At 39.1% G+C, this 19,284-nt stretch overlaps 1 protein-coding gene across 6 annotated transcripts in view; it reads right to left on the bottom strand.

The window, feature by feature from the left end:
* Positions 1–17,066: 17,066 nt before the first annotated feature.
* The window catches only part of PLCB4 (phospholipase C beta 4), a 393,005-nt gene continuing 390,787 nt past the window's right edge, over positions 17,067–19,284 (bottom strand). For all 6 annotated transcript variants that reach the window (XM_033094862.1, XM_033094858.1, XM_033094863.1 and 3 more), the window contains one exon: positions 17,067–18,697. In XM_033094862.1, coding sequence (XP_032950753.1) covers positions 18,609–18,697 — 89 coding nt within the window. In that variant the 3' untranslated portion in view covers positions 17,067–18,608. The remainder of the gene's footprint in view (positions 18,698–19,284) is intronic.

Here is a 19,284-nt window from a genome sequence, read left to right as displayed (position 1 = left end):
CCAGGGGGAAGGCTGGATGGTTGGAGAGGAGAGCAGGCACTTCAGCTGGTGTACTATTGCATTCTCAGCCTTGGAGGGACATGAGCTGACATGTGGCATGGAGAGGACTGTAGGGTGGGGGAAGGGGCTTTTAATTCCCCGAATATAACTTTCTGGGATGTGAATAAAACGGACTGTAGATAATTTTATGTAGCTTTGTAAGTCCAGGGGAGAGTAAACACCTTTTGTGTGCCTAGGGCTGCTCTCTTGTTCTTTAGAGGAGCCTGATGTAGATGAAATGGAGTTTGTTTGTTTTCTTTCTCTCTTGTCATGAAAAGAGGCCAAGAAAGGGTTAAACATGATTTTTTGACAAAGGCCAAGGAGTTGCAAAAAGTGAATGTTTTGGGAATCAAACATTTATGCCAAATAAAAGTTACGGAACTATTTAAAAGAACTATTTAAAAGACTATTTCAAAAACTATTTAGAATCACAGTGTGGTGTAGCTGGTAGGAGCTGGAGCAGAGGAGAATTTCTCCAGCTCAGTTATTATTCCAATGAGGAAACTGAGGCCTGGAGGAATTAAGCGCTGGGATGCATCTATCCTGCTTCCAGCTTTTACATTCCATCCGTAAAAGTGAAAACAAGGCTCAAGAATGTGTTGTGCTCCCGGCAAGATTCCCCCACCCTTAAGGACTCCTCAACACTCACAACCTTACTACCACCATCTCCCTGGAAACCACTGAGACTACTCTCCTGTGCCACTTTCCCCTATCTCAGGCACCCCAGGGCACCCAGACCCCCAGCTCCTCCTGACACAGTTCTGAAAAACCCCTTACCGACCTCATCTCCTACCCCTCCTATATTCTGCACCTCATAATCAGTCATCAGCAAAATTGCCTCAATCATCAACTTCTCTGAAAATTTCCCTCACCTGCTTGCTGTAACTTGGATCGGGATCTCATATGATGATACTCCTTTCTGTGCAGGCCTGTCAAGAGGGAGCTGTTATCTCCCAAACCCCTCATGCTGGGTCAGAAGATGGGGGTGTGTCCTCTTTGCACCTCATTCCTGTTCACTTCTTTTTCCTCCTTAAACCCTCTATACCCCAGCTTTGAATTTGATGTCACCAGATTGTCCCTCTACTACTCTTTCTTGTGCTACCATACAAGAATGGGGCACATCTTATCTGCTGAATATATTAGCTACTGACCCACTGTCACTCTGTCATTTCTACTTACTCTTGGTGGTTTCAGTATCCATTGAGATAACTTTTTAAAACTATAGCCTCTAGTTCCTCAAGCTCCTCTCCGTTAATGGTCTTGTCTTACATCCTACGTTGGCCACTTAGCCCACGGTCCAACTTCCTTCCAGTCACTGCTTCATTTCCCTGCTTCCCATCATAGCACAGTTCTTTGAAATAATTGTCTACACTCACTATCTCCAAGTTCTCTCCTCTCATTCTTTTGAATCCACCTTCAATTGGGCTTTTATTCCTACAATCCACCCAAGCTCGTCTTGTTGGGGTGTGACGGTCGTTTGATGTGTCTCCTTGGTTAGGCTTGGCTATCTCAAGCAGTAATCTAAGTGTTGTTGTGAAGATATTTTGTAGATGTGATTAAAATCTAGATTTTAAGCAAGGGAGATATTTTAGATAATCTTGTGGGCCTCATCCAATTAGTTGAAGGCCTTAAGGCTTCCCTGAAGGAAAAAACCTGCCCCGGAACACAGCTTCAGCCCATACGTGAGAGTTACAGCCTGTCCTTCCTGATGGCCTGCCCTTTAAAATTCACTTACCTAGCCAATCCCCACAATTATATAAACCAATTCCTCGAAACAAATCTCGATATATATCTCCTTCTGCTTAATACTATATGTCTTCCTTCTGTTCTGTTTGAACCCTAATCGATACATGAGGTTATTCATGATGTCCAATTGGCTAAATCCAATGGCAAGTCTTCAGGTCTTACGTAACCTATCAACAGAATTTAGCACAGAGATCATTTACTCCTTCTGGAAGCACTTTCCAAACACCGCACTCTCTTAATGATTCATGGATCACTGGCTTCTTCACACAGTTCCCTTTGGTGGTTCCTCCTCATGTGTCCTAACTCTTAAGGTTGAATGCCCAGTCTTCAAACCTCTTCTCTTCCTATACACATTTATTTATATCATTCAGTCTCATTTCTTTAAATGAAATGCTGATGATCTCAAAGGTTCACCTCAAGTAACTCAACTGCTTACTCAACATCATTATTGGAATATTAGAGACATTTCCAACTCAACATGTCCATGATAGTTAATTTTATGTGTCAGCTTGGCTAGGCTATGATGCCCAGATATTTGGTCAAACACCAGAGTAGATATTGTGAAGGTATTTTTTAACGATGATCAACATTTAAATCAGTAAATTTTGAATAAAGCAGACTACGCTTCATAACGTGGGTGGGCTTTTTCCAATCACTTGAAGGCCATAAGAGAAAAAAGAAAAGACTGAGTTTTCTGATGAAGAATGGATTCTGCTTACAGACTGTTTGCAGACTTGAGCTGCAAAGTCGGCTCTTCCTTGGATCTCCAGCCTGTGCACCTACCCTGCAAATTTCTGATTTGCCAGCATCTATAATCCTGAGTACCAATTCCTTAAAATCTCTCTCTCTCTCTCTCTCTCTCTCTCTCTCTCTCTCTCTCTCTCTGTATCTCTGTATCTCTTTTCTTTCTCGGTTCTGTTTCTCTGGAGATCCCTGACTAATACGAGGTCTAAAACCCCAAACTCCTAATTTTCCTTATGCCTCTACCCTCAAAAACCCTGCTTTCTCTCAGCCTTCCGCATTACGATTAGCGGCAACTCTAGTTGTTCAGAACAAAAGCTTCTAAACCACCATTGACTTCTCCCATTTCCTCACATCCCACATTCATTTCATCAACAAATCCTGCCATCTTTCTCTTTAAAGTAGATCCATGATCTGGCCACTTCTCACCATCTTCAGTGCTATCTCCCTGGTCTACGCCACCATTAATTATCATCTAGATGAAAACCTCCTAGTTAGTTCCCTGTGTCTGCCTTGGCCCTCCCAGGGCCTTTTCTTTATATGGGATCAAGAGTGATTCCACAGTATAGGTGAGACCATATCACTTCCTCTTCAAAACTGTAGTTGTTCCCGTTTCATTCAGATGCAAAAAATAAATAAACTAAACAAAACACCGTGTCTATAAGGCTCTATATGATGTGTCCACTATTATCTCTCCTACAATCCCTCGATCCTCTTCACTTTCCTCACATTATGGATGTTCTTCTGCCACAGGCCCTTTTCTCTTGCTGTTCCTTCTGCTAGAAATGCTCATCAGGAAAAATTAAGTTTGGCAGTGAGACATGGAAAACCCAAAAACAACTGAAGCAAGACAACTGTGTATTTCTCTCAAAGGAAAGTCCAGGGATCATGGCTCCAGGGCTGGTAGGCTGTTCCATGGTCTCAGAGACTCAGACTTCTCTAACCAAGAAAAGCCTTTATTCTCAATGACCCTTCATGGTCCAACCAGCAAGAAAGAGCAAAAGTATAGGAAGAAATGGGTCAAAGAAAAGACAACTGATGTCTTTTAAGGAAGGTTTGCTAACTTCCCCTGGACCCTTCCCCTGACATTCCATTGCCCATAACAATTACATGGTCATACTTTGCTTCAAAGAAGACTGGTACATACAGTATTTATTCTGAGAAGCCATGAACCTTGCTGAAATCCAGAAGTTCTATTCCTGAAGAAAATGGACAGAAGGATATTGGGAGGAAAGCCATAAGTCTTTATCTCAGCAACTACTAGAAAGACGACGATACCCAGTGTGGCTTGTATAGGGTGGTATGAGATTAGAGAGACTAGGTAGGTATGGAAGATTATTTCTAAAAATGGTTGCCCAAAATTCCTCCCATTGTTGTACATTTATGTCACTCCTTTAATCAAGAGGCAGGTCTGTCGTCTTCTCTTTTCTTGAGTCTGGGCTGCTCTTGTGACTTGCTTTGACCAGCAGTGGTGGAAGTGATATGTAGTTTGGCATCGGCTTTAAGAATACTGGCAGCTTCTTTGCTTTCCTCTTGAGATTCAACTGGTAGGAAAAGAAGCTTGAACTTGACCACTAAATGCCAACCGACCATGTGGAGAGGGAGAAGCCCAGGCAGCCATCCCGGCTGAGGCACCAGACGTGAGTAAAACCATGTGGGTTTCCAATCAAATGCAGCCATACAAGTGACCTCTGCCAATACCAAATGGAACAGCAGAACTGGCCAGCTATTCTTTTGCTGATCATCATGAAAAATAATAAATTGTTGTTGCTATAAGTATTAAGTTTTGGGATGGTTTGTTATGCAACAATAGATAACTGAAATAGCAGGGGCCAGATCATGTGAAGCTTTATGCTCAGGAAAAGAGTCTGGCTTTTATTTTTAGTGCAGAAGGAAGCATTAAGGGATTTTAAGCAGATGTCTTACACGGTGCAATTTATTCTTCAAGAGAGTCACTCTATTCCTGTGTGGAGAAAGGGTTGTGGCTCAAGAGTGGATGGAAATGAAACTAGGAGGTTATTATAGTTGTCGAAGTGTGAGGTGACCGTAGTTACAACCATGGTTATTATCCCAGAAGTGTTTAGAAGTGGTTCCATCCCAGAAGTATCTTGGAAGACAAGCCTATAATACTTACTTACTAGTATAGTCTAGACCAAGGGGATGAGAGAAAGAGTAATGAAAGATTATTCTGAGGACTTTAGCCTGAGGCTGCGAAGATGGTAATACCATTGACAACTGAAATGTGAAGGAGTGGGTTAAAAAAAAAAAAAAACAACCACCCAGGAATTCTGTTTTGAATAACTTAAATGTGAATTCCCTACTATATATCCAATGGCAGCTTTAAGTGGAGATCAGTAAGGAGGAATTGCTGGACGTACATACAAATTTGTGAGTGTGATTACCAAGGATCCTGCTTGCTATGTCAAGGCTGTGTAGCTTTGCTCTACTCCTTAGTGTAGGGTCCACTTTCTCATATGAATGCAAAATATTAGTGAACCCAAATATTAGAATTTCACATTGAGAAGTAAATTTAGAAAAGCACCTTGTCCTTGAGGCAGAGTCTTGTGGCTTTCTTGGCACCTGGCACACACATGCAGTGGACCTGGGATGATTAATGGACAAGATTGTTCATGACCTACTTATGGGCTGTTTTTTCTATTATACACCCTTTGAAATCTGGAAGGCTGGCTGGATTCTATTTCAACTGGAAACACTACCGTCATTGTATTTTTTAAGTTAAAAAATTAACCCAACCCCCCCACCAAAGAAAAACCACCACCTAGTCGCATCTCTACAGGTTTTGTTGTTATCAAAATATAATGCATATTATATCATTCTGTCCTATTTGTTAAAATAAATTTGAGATGGGAAATAAAGATCCAGAGCTGATTAGCTCTCCCAGGTTTTGGTGATCAACTTTGATCATTTAAGAGTAACTAATTGTGAATTATTTATGACTTTTGTTGTTGTTTACATTTCTCACCAATAACCTCCATTTCAGAGGATAGTCAGTGAAAAAGAAAAGAGGAAGCAAAAACTTCTTACTACTATTCCCTGAGTGGCTACCCCATTAAGCAAATGGCAAGACTCATCTTTTTGCCTGACATTGAGGAGTTTGCTGTCCAATAGGGAAAATAATACACATACATAGGCATCCGGCACACTCTGGCAGCTGGAAGTACCATTTAATAATTGTTTGTTTTATTGTTGTCTGTTTGTTTTATTGTTTGTTTGTTTTTGTATTGTTTGTTTTATTTAAAATTGTTTGTTTTATTATTTTACCATTTATTAATTGTTTGTTTTAAAATAATTCTCATTTGACTCTCCTCTCCCAATCCCACTGACTCTCCAAGGTTGAGGGGAAGGAAGTCCCGTGCAGCAGACACTCATGATGCCCCACTCTTACCTCGTGCCCCCTGCAGTTTTAGGGCATAGCCTTGTTCATGCTTCCTGCCTCCAACACTTGTGGCTTCTTCCCGTCTCTCCCCTAATGAAAGGACAAAGTTGGAGGATACCTGCCCCTCTGACTTCACCCCTGGTGGGACAGTTCTGAGGTGAGTGTTATACTGTCCCTCAGAGTCCCCAGCGGGATTGAGCACAAGTTGCTCATAGCAGTGACATCCCCAGCTTTATTGCACTACACCCCAAATCCCTCGCTGTGTTTCCTGGGATCATCTCCCAAATAAAATACTCTTTAGAGAACATACACCAAGATTCCAGGATCACTTCATTGTCTTCTTCCCCTTCTTTAGGACTACCCAATGACACGGTGAGGCCCTGAGACATGGGGGACCCTCCCGCTGCTCAGTCCCAGTGGTAATTGCTACTATTGTTCCTTGTCCCAACCAGCATGGACTGGGCTCCACGTCCAAGGCAGCCCCTTACCTCTATAAAGGCTTGCAAAGCAGTCAGGTAGTCTTCCCATTTGACGTTCTGCCACTGCCTGGACCTTGGGTTTCAAAACGCCTGTATCTTTGAGGGTCCTTTATTGTTTCTTTTCTCTAAAAGCTGGAAAGCTGCATTCTCGCCACTTGGCTCAACTCTGGGGGTACCTCCATGTCTTTCCCCTTTGTTTACTCAGCTTAAGTGGGATAGATCAAGGGCTGGTGAACTTTCTCTGTAAAGGGCAAGATAGAAAATATTTTAGACTCTGAGGGCCAGACAGTCTGTCACAACTATTTAACCCTATGATGGTAACATGAAAGCAACCATAGGTCAGACATAAATAGATGAGTGTGGCTGCGTTCCAATACAACTTTGTTTAAAGATACTGAAATTTGAATTTTATATAATTCTTATGACTCAAAAAACAGTGTTCTTTAATTTTCCCCCTCAACCTCTTAGAAATATAAAACTATTCACAGATCATAGGCTACAGAGAAACAGATAACAGATCAGATTTGGCCAATGGGCCATAGTTTGCTGATCTCTAGGCTAGACTTTTAAAAGCAAAGTCTTGTTTAGATTTTGTTATGCTGCTGAACTCCTTTTTGATGGTGTTATTTAAATAAAATCTAATTAATGTTAGGAATGCATTGGATTTATCTAGTTCCGATGTATTATCAATAAATAAATCCTTCTGGGGCAGGGATAATATCCCTTTGCATTTTCCACATAGCATCTTATGTGGTGGTATACATAAATTAATTTTTGATAGCACCAAGAACAAAAAGCTTATTGTTTGTTCTTTACTGTGCTATGTGGTGTGCTGTAGAACTCACTCAGTCATTTCCTCATTTGAAGAAGAAATGATAAAACCCACACTAATAGGTTGCCATGACAATTAAATGACATTGTGTCTGCGGCCACGCTTTATAATTGTAATTGTAAAATGTCAGGTTGCACTGTGATCATGGCTTTTAGATATAAGTAAGATAAGATGATATCTGTCACATGGTGGTGGTTCAGTATAGAAGAGAAATTTGGAAAATGGAGACTAAATGGGCTCTATTCTTTAATCTCCCACTGTGTAGCTTTTTGACCTTGGACTCAACAATTTCTCCATGTGTATAATGGTGATAATGTTCTCGACTTGCCTATAACATGGGGATAAATGAGAGAGATTGTTAAATGCTGTAAACATGTAAAATTGAACTTCACATTCAGGGTCTGTGCTTACAGGGTGTGTGTATGTGCAGTTAGGCAGAAATCTAAGATGGCTTCTAATATCTTTCCCCCCTACGTACATACCCTGTATAGTTTCTTCTTGAATGTGGGCAGGATTGTGAATATGATACATTTCACTTTCTTGATTAAGTTATATTATATCACAAATTTGAAGGAATTTTGCAGATATAATTAAGGTAAGAAACCAGCTGACTTGGAGTTAACCAAAATGGAAATTATCCTTGGTGGGCCTGAACAATCAAGTGAGCCCCTAAAATGGACTGGGCCCTTTCTGAAAGAAGAAGGACCAAACAGATTCTGCTTCTGGCCATGAAAAACTAAACTGTGAAGAGGGCCTGCCAATAGGGTCATGTGGCAAGGAACTGCAGGAAGTTTCTAGGAGCTAAGAATTACTGAGGACCAACAGAGAGCAAGGAAGTGGGGACCTCAGTCCTACAACTGCAAGGAATTGAATTCTGCAACAACCACTTGAATTTGTAAGAAGTCCTGAGCCACAGATGAAAATGCAGCCCAGATGAGACTTGATTTCAGCCTGGCGAGACTGAGCAGAGACTCCAACCACTCTGCCTGGACTTCTGATTTACAGAACTGTGACATAATACATAGGTTTGCAATAAGTTTGTGGTAATTTGCTTTGCAGCAATAGGAGACTAAAATAACGTGAACTTATTGTCTAAGTGGGGTGATGAGAGAAAGCATATAAAAATCAGAGCAAAAGATAAAAGAGCGATTAGAACTAATTGCTAACTGGTGTGGTCTGGGTCATACATTCTGTATTCCATTCTGAGAAGGGCAGAATGAGAGAGCATGTCATGGGATGGGAGCTTCATAGATAGGAGCTTCCTGAGGTCTGCCTTCTGTGCTTGGAAGGAAGGACAGAAGGAGTTCCCTTGGACAAGGTGGGACTGCAGCATGGGAAGTTTGTGCTTCCCTATAATGTGAAGTCATAAAGACAAAGTGTTTCAAGAGAGTGTTTTAAGAATGAGGCAATGGTTGACTGTGTGTGTCAAATGCTGCTGAGAGCTTCGGATGAGCACAGAGAAATGACCATTGGATTTAGTTAGGTGAAGGTCATCCATATCTTGAGCAATGTCATTGCGGGTGATGGGAGTTTTGAAAGTGAGTTTACCTTCACATTTACGATCAATTGATATTCAACGAGAGTGCCAAGACAATTCAGTGAGAGAAAAATAGTCTTCTCAACAAATGGTGCTGGGACAAGATATCCATATACAAAAAAATGGAGGTAGACCCTTATTTCACATCATATACAAAAATGAATTGAAAATGTATCAAGGACTTAAACATAAGAGCTAAAACTATAAAACACTTAGAAGAAAACAGGCATATATCATAGTGACTTTGGATTACGCAATGGTTTCTTGGATATGACACCAAAAGCAAAAGCAGCAAAAGAAAAAAAAAATTGGACATAATCAAAATTAAAAACCTTTGTGCTTCAAGAGGCACCATAAAGAAAATGAAAAGACAGCTGAGAGAATGGGAAATTTTGTTTTTGGGAATCATATGTCTGATAAGGAACTAGTATTTTAAAAGCATGAAGAATTCCTACAATTCAATAATGAAAAAAACAAATAATCCAATTTAAAACTGGTCAATGGCTCTAAATAGTCATTTCTGTAAAAAACATACAAATGGCTAATAAGCACATGAAAAGATACTTAATATCATTAATATGAGGGAAATGCAAATCAAAACCACAATGAAATACCATCACACGCATACTAGGATTGTTATGATCAGAAAGACAGACAACAACAATTAGTGTTGGCAAAGATGTGGAGAAATGAGAACTCTCATATACTACTGGTGGGAATGTAAAATAATGCAGCCACTTTGGGGAAAGTCTGGAACTTCCTCAAAGGTTAAACATAGAGTTACCATATGACCCAGAAATTCCACTCCTAGGTATATACCCAAGAGAAATGAAAACGTGTGCATACAAAAAAACTTGTACGTGAATGTTCCAGCAGCATCGTTTAAAAATAGCCCAAGTTGGAAATAACCTAAATATTTGTCAACTGATAAGTGGATAAATAAAATGTGCTATCTTCCTTTAAAACTTGGTATATTGAAAAAAGTTGCAGTTTGCTTCTCTGAAGATATCTAATGAATATTATTAAACATTTTATCGACATGAACTTTGTTAACCAATCATTAATAATATATTGACTTAATACTTTGTTTTTCCAAAAATTTAAAATCATATCTTCACATACTGTGCAAAATAATGAAGTAACAGGATTTAAATATTCCTAGAAGGGCTTCTACTGTGAAGTGTAATTCTCAGTCAAAAAGTAATAAACACAACCATGGACAATCTTTAAAAATACCATTGAACATTTAAGATATCCCCAGAACTGTATCCTCTTTGCATTCAAAATCTCATTTAATTCTCACAGCAGCCTTCTGAGGTAGGTAGCATTATGCCCATTCTACAGATGCGAGGCTCAAATTCAGTGAGGTTAAGTAGCATGCCTGAAGTCCACAGCTCGTAAATACTGGAGTTAGAATTTAAACCCTGGTCAGTGTGATGCCACACTGATCTCTACAATACAAAGTTCGTCTATCTTAGCTGAATGCAGTTTTACTCATTTCCTTTTTGCTTTACCCTATTAACATTGTTAAAAAATCCCGTGGGACTGTTTACTTATCTTTCAGTTCTTAATAGTCTGACAGCTGCCTCTTTTCTAAGTGAATTTCTTACTCTTTTCCCTGGGTGTGTCATTTCCTATTCCTTCTCAGAGTCTTTGATTTAGGTAGTTACTCTTGTATTTGTTTAAATCGTTTTCCATTGCTAACTTGGAGAGTTGGCATGGAAAACACTGGAAGGGAGAGAGGAGAACACGGTCTGCATCAAGCTCTGCTTCTCATTGAGCACATTCTTTCCTGTTCTTTCTCTTTATGGGAGGTGTGGAGTAGCCTCTCTGTAGAAGAGAAAAGCCTGCTGATTTAATGTTTTACTCAAAACTCTTCCAGATAATTATGCCTCTTAGCTGGTTCCCACTTAACAGCAGGCTTCAGAGGTAAGCTTTGTTATGTTGGCATAATTTCTTTCGATCTTCTGAATGTAATATGTGTTTTTGCATACTAAGTTATATTGTATTTTTTTCCAGTTTGCTTTGTACCATGACCATATATCTATTTTCCTATATACTTTTAAGAGCATGGTTTTAATTAAGATACATACATGCAACAAAGTACACGAATCTTAAGTATATAGACCATTCAGTGTTTACCCATGTAAACACCCATGTAACCACCACTCAGCTCAAGTTACAGACCAGCAGTTCTCAAAATCTTCAGTTTCACTCTTAAATTTTTAAGAAACAGAGTTTTTGCTTATGTGAATTATATCTGTCAATATTACTGCTAGAAATTGAAACAGAAATTTCAAAATATTTATCATTAAAAATAACAATAAACCCATCAGTATTAATATTTAACTAATGTATTATTAAAATAGCATATTTTTATTAAAATAACTATATTTTCTAAAAATTATTTTTACGTTGTTGCAAATCTCTTTGATGTCTCGCTTCATAGAAATCATCTGAATTCTCTATCTTTTTCTTCCTTTAGTCTGCTGTGGTATGTCATTTTCATTGAAGTATATGAAGAAACTCTGGTTTCCCACAGAGGTGGACTTGAGACAAGAGGACCTCGCAGACCCTCTGGAAGGCTCTTGAGGACATGCTGCTCCACAAAGGGGTCCTTGGTGCGCACTTTGAGAACCAATTCTATAGACCAGTCCCATTATACCAGAAAATTCCCACAGAAGGAACTGCTATTCTGTCACCCTCCTTCAAGGTTACCATTGACTTTTCTTGCTCTTCATATACATGGAATCATAAGGTAAGCACTTCTGAGCATTCCATTGTGCAGATACACCATATTTTATTGATCCATTCTATTGGTGCACATTTGAATTGTTTCTAGGTTTTGCTACTATGCATGGAGAACATATCTTTTGGTGAACACCTGCACTCATTTCTCTTGGAGTGGAATTGTTGGAAAGTGAGCAGGCAGATGTTTAGCCTAACATCTTTAATTGTTGAATTTTATTTTATTTCAGCGTATATTATTTAGCATAAATTTAACATTTCTCCTATTAATATGTAATATATGCCTCTATATTGTCTCTTTATAAATGTTGCTTTAAAATCAGTGTAACTTCCCAATACTATATATGAGTATTTTCATTAGGAGACTACTAAATAAAAAAACTTGTTTCCTTTATTTTATGTCTGGGATCATTCAATGGAAAACTATGGCCCACTCTCATTAGTGATTCCAGTGGCTTTTTCTTTTTTTTAAGTGCAGTCTCTGGAACACTGAGATGACACTTTTATCGTCTTCATATTCCCAAGGCTTGGCTGTATCAGTTAGCTATTTCCACATAAGAAACCGTCCTAAAACTTAGTGACTCAAAATAACATCCATTTACTATTTCTCATGAGTTTCTGGGTTGGCTGGCTGGTTCCATTGGTCCAGGAAAGGTTGAGTTGGTCTTAGATCCATCCCCATGCATTAGCTGTCCGTAGGTAGGATGGTTGAAATGACTCAACTTTACACAAGTCTTCCCCATCTACCAGCAGGCCAGCCTGTTTTCATGGCAGTGGCAGAGATCCAAGGGCAGAAACAAAAATGTGCCTCTGCTTGTGTCAAGTTTGCTGCTATCCCATTGGCTAAAGCAAATGACATTGCCAAGTCCAGAGTCAGTACAGAAGGGTGCTACCAAAGGACATGATACAGGAAGGCTTAAAAAATTGGGGCCAGTAATGCAATCCATCTCCCATTTTGGCATGGCCCCAAACTAAAATTATAGATAATTTAAAAAAAATAGTGTAATACTAGGAAAACACTAGTTGAAAGTATAGAGGATAACAGTGGTTCCTAATAAATATCTGATCAATGAATAAATAAAGTTAGTTCACGGGGATATGAAAGACAGTTTGGGGAATACAATCAATAATGCTGTAAAGATTTTGTAGGGTGTCAGATGGGCACATGTCTTATTGGAGACCACTTCATGGACGGTGTAGATACTTGACCACAGCTCTATACACCTGAAGCTGAAGCTGAATAATATTGAATGTCAACTATAATTTAATATATATATAGTCACAGGATATGGAGCATAAGGAATAGAATCAATGGAATTGTAATAGATATATATGATGTCAGAGGGGCAAGAGATTGGGGGGGAGCTTATCATTTTGTGAGGGGTGAAATGTCTATTGCATTGTTTTGTGCACCTGAATAAAAAAATAGTTAGTTCAATGCTGAGGATGTCTCTAATATAACAATTTGTGAAGTAGTCAAGGTATGTAAGAATTCATAGTACTAAAGTGGTATAGCCTGTAGAGCTCCATAGACTGTGTTATGAGCACCACACTCTAATGCAAATACCAGGTTTTTTCCTAAGGAAAAGCAAAAGATAGAGTGTAAAAAGCTGTGACTAAATTTTGAGAAAATTAAATATATACATTGCATGAAAAGGGTAAACAATAAGTATTTTGATGGACCACTATAACATTTCCTCATTATATATCAAAGTTCAGAAATGACCAAAAGTCAAATTCTGCCCCACACCTTTATGCTTTTGGTACATTCTGATTCACCTAAAGCTATTGGGTCATGGTGTGAGTGATTAGGTATACAATATTAAACCAGCCTCCTTTGGAATATTTTTCCAAATTTGATCTTGATGGAGACTTTAAGGATCTCAAAAATTTCCAGGATGAAGCAGCTCGGGGACTGTCCCTTGCCCTAAATTTCCAAGAAAGTAACATGAGAGGAAGAGGCACTGAATCATTTATCAAGATAAGCGCCACCACCTATTTTTCCTTTTTACATAAAAGCAATGATGCTATTTTTAACCATTACCCTGCTCCCTCCCTCAATATTTTTTCATTATTCTAACCTATGAAGCAGAACACTTTTCATGAAATATTATTAAAGATGATGGCTCATAAAAATTCATCCCAGGGGCACTACCTAGAATTTATTATGACATTAAAGATGCAATTATTAAAGTTTGTGCTTGGGATTCTATTAAATGCCAAGCACCAAGGAAAAGTAGGAAAGCATGGTGTTCTGTTAGATTTATAGAAGTGATGATGAAGGAGAGGGCCTGGAATGAGGCATCCATAAGACAACCTCAACACTGAAATAATATAAAATATTCCCCATTGCTCTCCATAATCACACTTAATGCTGATGGGTCCACTCTAAGTGCCTGTTGGCCACTGTGATAGTCAGACTGTTTTGAAAGGATGCTAACAGTAAGAATAGAGGAAAACTGTTTTTCTTGAAATTCAGAAGACACATCACAAGAAAGCTTATTTAAACCCTTCACTCAGGTTTTCAAAGACAGGTTTTGCCTGCCCAAGAGGCCATACAAGCAATTAGAAATCCTTCATTCTACCATCCAGAAAATAATTTAAATAGTCATTTGAAAGTTATTGACTACCTGTTATCTGCAAATCAAATGAATACAGCCTGGAAAGAAATTAGTCTGGGCTGGTGAAAAAGTCATACACTTAAATAACTTAGTAATTTTTTAATTTTTCAATTACAGTTGATATACAGTATTATATTAGTTTCAGGTATACAACATACTCATTAGACATTTATATAACTTACGAAGTGATCAACCTGATAAATCTAGACCCATCTGACACCATACATTGTTAATAAAATTTTATTGACTATATTTGTTATGTTATACTTTTTATCCCCATGACTATTTTGTAACTGCCAATTTGTACTTCTTAATCCTCTCCCCCTTTTCACCTGTCCCTCAACCCCTCTCCCATCTGGCAACCCTCAAAATGTTCTCTGTATCTATGATTTTATTTCTGTTTTGTTTGTTCATTTATTTTGTTCTTCGTATTCCCCATACAAGGGAAATCATACGACATTTGTCATTCTCTGTCTGCCTTACTCCACTCAGCGTAATACCCTTTAGGTCCATCCATGTTGTTGCAGATGGCAAGATTTCATTCTTTTTTTATGACTAATATTCCATTGTATATGTGTACCACCTCTTCTTTATCAATTCATCCATTGTTGGACACCCAGGATGCTTTCAAATCTTGGCTATTGTAAATTATGCCACAATGAACATATGGCTACACATGTCCCTTTGAAGTAGTACTATGGGTTTCTTCAGATAAATACCCAGAAGTAGGATTACTGAGTCCCTTTGTCTCTTGTTATAGCCTTTATTTTAAAGCATATTGTCTGGTATAACTATTGCTATCCCCGCTTTTTTTTCTTGTTTCCATTTTCATGAAATATCTTTTTGTATACCATTGCTTTCAGTCTGTGTGTGTCTTTTGACCCGAAGTGGGTCTCTTATAGACAGCATATGTAAGGGTCTTGTTTTCTTATCCCTTCAGCCACCCTATGTTGTTTGATTGGACCATTTAATCCATTTACATTTAAAGTAATTGTTAATAGCTATGTAGTTTTTGCCATTTTTATTATTCATATTTTTTCTTCTTCATTAAAGAAGTCCCTTTAACATTTCTTGTAATAGAGGTTGGTGGTGATGAACACCTTTAGCTTTTTCTTGTTTCGGAAGTTTTTTTTATGTCTCCTTCAATTTAAATGATAGTTTTGCTGGGTAGAGTAACTTTGGTTGTAGGTCCTTGCTTTTTATAACTGAATATTTCATGCAATCCATTTCTGCTCTGCAAAGTTTCCGTTGTGTAATCAGTTGCCAGTCTAATGGGGGCTCCCCTGGAGGTAACTGCTTTTCTCTTGCTGCTAAGATTCTGTTTTTGTCTTTAAACTTTGGCATTTCAATTTTGATGTATCTTGGGCTGTGGTGCCTGCCCAGTCTGCTTTTCAGGTATATGGTCCATGGAGGCAGCTGAGTGGTGCTCCAACTCGGTCTGAAGTCAGCCACTGGATGTGCTGGCCCCCCAGGGCCTCCTGGAATGAGCCACAAAGCAATCTGCAGATGGCTGCTACCCATGCTGAGTTTGGAGGTGCCTGGGAGAGTCGAAGCTGTGAACTGAGGCCAGCTGCTGCTAGTGCCAGGCTTGGGGCTGCTTCGCAAGAGGTACAGGGCACACCAAGAACAAATGCTGCTTGTTTGGGGTTTGTGAACCTTTGAGACATTTTAGGAAAGTCCGAAGCATGAGCCAAGACAGGCCGTTTATATGGGAAAGGTATTGGGAAGCGACTTGGGGTGTTCTGCAAGTTGGATGGGTCAGGGTATCAGGGAATCACCAGGGCAGGGTGAAGAAGAGTGTTAGTCAGGTTGATGGAGACTCAGATGTGGTGGCCACCTGTGCCTATATTCTGGGGGAGGGGGAGTGGAGAGCTCAACAAATAAACTATGGCATCTGCCAACACTTCTGTCTGGGAGAAAGCTGCCCCTCCAGTCCTTGTCCTGGAGCCAGATAATTCAGTTCCTCCCTGTATGTCCCTGGCAACTTTTGAGCTGCTGCCCCAGTGCTGGAGCTCAGAGCCAGTGAGTCCGTCAGTGAATAAGCCTTTAAGAAGAATACCTGGGAATCCAGACACCCTCCATGTCACTCAGCCACAATCTCCACTGGTTTTCATAGCCAGAAGTTATGGGGACTTCTCTTCCCGGCACTGGATCCTGGGATAAAAAGCCTGGTGTGGACCTGGGACCCCTTTCTCCTCAGGGGGGACCTCCACAGCTGAGATAGCTCTCTTGATTTTTTTTATTAAATTTATTGGGGGTGATATTGGTTAGTAAATTATATAGGTTTCAAATGTACATTTCTATAAGACATCATCTATATATTGCATTGTGTGTTCATCACCACCAGTCAGTTCTCCTTCCATCACCATTTTTGACCTCCTTTTCTCCCATCTACGACCCTTCCCCCCCTTTACCCTCTGGTAACCACTAAACTGTTGTCAGTGTCTATGAGTTTTTTTTTTTGTTTGTCACTTTCAGATTTATATCCCACGAGTGAAGTCATATGGTTCTTGACTTTTTCTGTCTGACTTATTTCGCTTAGCAGGATAATCTCAAGACCCATCCATGTTGTCACAAATGGCAGCACTTCATCTTTTCTTATGGCTGAGTCATATTCCATTGCGTATATGTACCACATCTTATTTCTCCAATCATGTATTGAAGGACACTTTGGTTGTTTCCATGTCTTGGCCACCGTCAATAATGCTGCAGTGAACATAGGGGTACACGTATCTTTACAGATAAATGTTTTCAGATTTTTGGGGTAGATACCCAGAAGAGAGATTGTTGGGTCGTATGGCAGTTCTATTCTTAATTTTTTGAGGAACCTCCATACTGTTTTCCATAATGGCTACATCAATTTACATTCCCACCAGCAGTGCATGAGTGTTCCTTTTTCTCCACAGCCTTTCCAACACTTAATGAATAAGCCTCTTTTGAAAGTTGTAAAGTAACGATCTCTATCATTTATGAAAAAGGCAAAACGTTTACTGAAAAGCATCCTTGGGAGCAAATATGCTGACAGGTGTTACATGTTTTAAATTTTTATTAGAGAAGTTGGAAGTTTAATTTCATTATTGATGGTAACATAATTTTCTCTGCTTTATTCAGAGGAACACACAGAATCAATTTGTACAAGCATATACAACAATGTCAGTTGGTATTTTGAGTCTAAAAATCAGTAATCTGATTAGTTCTAGGCTACCAGCTTTCCATGCGCTCCTCTCAGCTTTGGTGGCCTGGCTCAATTCCCAGCGGAATACTTTTTCATGCACTGTCTGTAACACCACCACAGCAGGCTTAAAGACCATGCAGATTAACACTGTAGCAAATTGTTTTGATATTTAACAGACATAAAAAGGTTATTTCCTGATATGAAATTCTGAAAATCTGCATAAATATTTTTGTGTAAAATTAAATTAGTTATGTACTTTTTTCTGAAACTAGAAGTTGAAGTATCAAGAATGCCCACGTAATTCATATACACATATATATAGACTTTTTCGGTATGCTAAAAGTCTTGATAGTCAAATTATAGTCTGTGCCATACATTTATTCCACCAGTATTGATTTGGCCTTAGGTTAACTGTGTCTGTACGGATTAGTCCTAATTGGTGCTTGTGTATCATGCAAACATAGTTCTAGTATTCTTGTTTACTAATCTTGTCATGTGGCAATACTTAGATGATTTTGCTCTATAACAGTGTGAATTAGGAGTATAAATACTTTATACATGGTCACATTTACAAACGTTTGCCAATAACCACTTCACAATCTTGAAGGTGTAATAGTGAATTATAACATCTGGAATCGGCCGAAGCAATTCCTAGAAAGCAATGTCAGATGTAAACTTCCTCAGATGTACCTAACAGAGTTCTCCTTTGAGCACTGATGAGTTTTGGCACGGGTATACTGTTCTATTTTTCTAATAATTTCCACAACTTTTACAGAAAATAAGCTTCTTATGGCATGGTAGAGACATGGCACTTAATAATGAGGTAACTTAGATGTAGAAAAGTTCCGCAAAATTACTTGTCTCGCCAATCTTCACTTTTGCTGATTGATTTATTGACAGAGGTTTTTTTTTCTAGTGCATGCACTTGCTATTAAATTGCTAATGCACTATTTTTGCTGCAGCTCAAACATGTCCTAATGCATCACAAAGCAGAGTTGTTAACACCAGGCTCATTTACTTGTGATGGGTATTTTATAGCAAACATGTTTAAGTTGCGTTATCCATGGTTCAACTCTGCCTTATTGGAATGGTCATTTTTGTGCATTTGTAGCTACTTTGGGTTGGCCAAGGAAATTCAAGATTCAAAATGTGAACTAGAAGTATGGAAGTCTGTGGTTTTGGGTAACATCTTGTCTATACATAAAGGAAACACAAAAGACAACGGTTTTCTTCCATGGACTTTGCGTTCAGAAGTTGGGGAGAGAACTTTTGATGCTGTGTGGTGTTGCTGCTTCAGTTTGCGTTTTGGAGTTTCACACTATTGTTGCTGGTCTGCGGTCCATCTCGGCTTCCAATTTCACCATCTGCTGCATCTCCTTCGCCTGTAACATCAGAAACATGGGCTTACATGTTGAAATCCTCTCCTGAAGGCATGTAGCATACTTGGCCTCTCTTCTCCTGTGTAAATCTGATGCTGTCACTATGTCCTTGCTGCTCAAAGAGTGGTCCATGGACCAGCAGCATCAGCATCAACTGAGACCTTGTGAGAAAGGCAGAATCTTGCACTCCACCCCAGACCTACTGAGTCAGAATCCACCTTTTAATAAGATACCAAGGAAGTATTTTTAATGCACATTAAAGTTGTAAAAGGACTGGTCTACACAGTGTCAGGAAAACCATTTGAAAAGAGGCTGAACCAGTCACTTCATATTTAGAGCATGTCACATTAAAATGTTTGTGTGAATTACTTTCTAAAGATTGACATATTGCCTTAACTGTGTGTCAATTATTTGATCACTTTCAGAGTAAGTGTTGCTTATGTGCAATTTATTCACCAAATAGCCTGAAATTTCATCAAAAATAATTTCTTCAGAATCTACCTCATGGAGACCTTTAGGTAGGAGGATATCACATTGCTTTCGCTGGAGTATCCTGCAAATAGTACGTTCCAAGAATAAGTAGGGCTCCT

The sequence above is a fragment of the Rhinolophus ferrumequinum genome, chromosome 23 (genome assembly GCF_004115265.2).
Source record: "Rhinolophus ferrumequinum isolate MPI-CBG mRhiFer1 chromosome 23, mRhiFer1_v1.p, whole genome shotgun sequence".
In the NCBI taxonomy this organism is placed as follows: Eukaryota; Metazoa; Chordata; class Mammalia; order Chiroptera; family Rhinolophidae; genus Rhinolophus; species Rhinolophus ferrumequinum.
The sequence above is the reverse complement of the archived record's forward strand: the minus strand, read 5'-3'. Positions and strand labels throughout refer to the sequence as shown.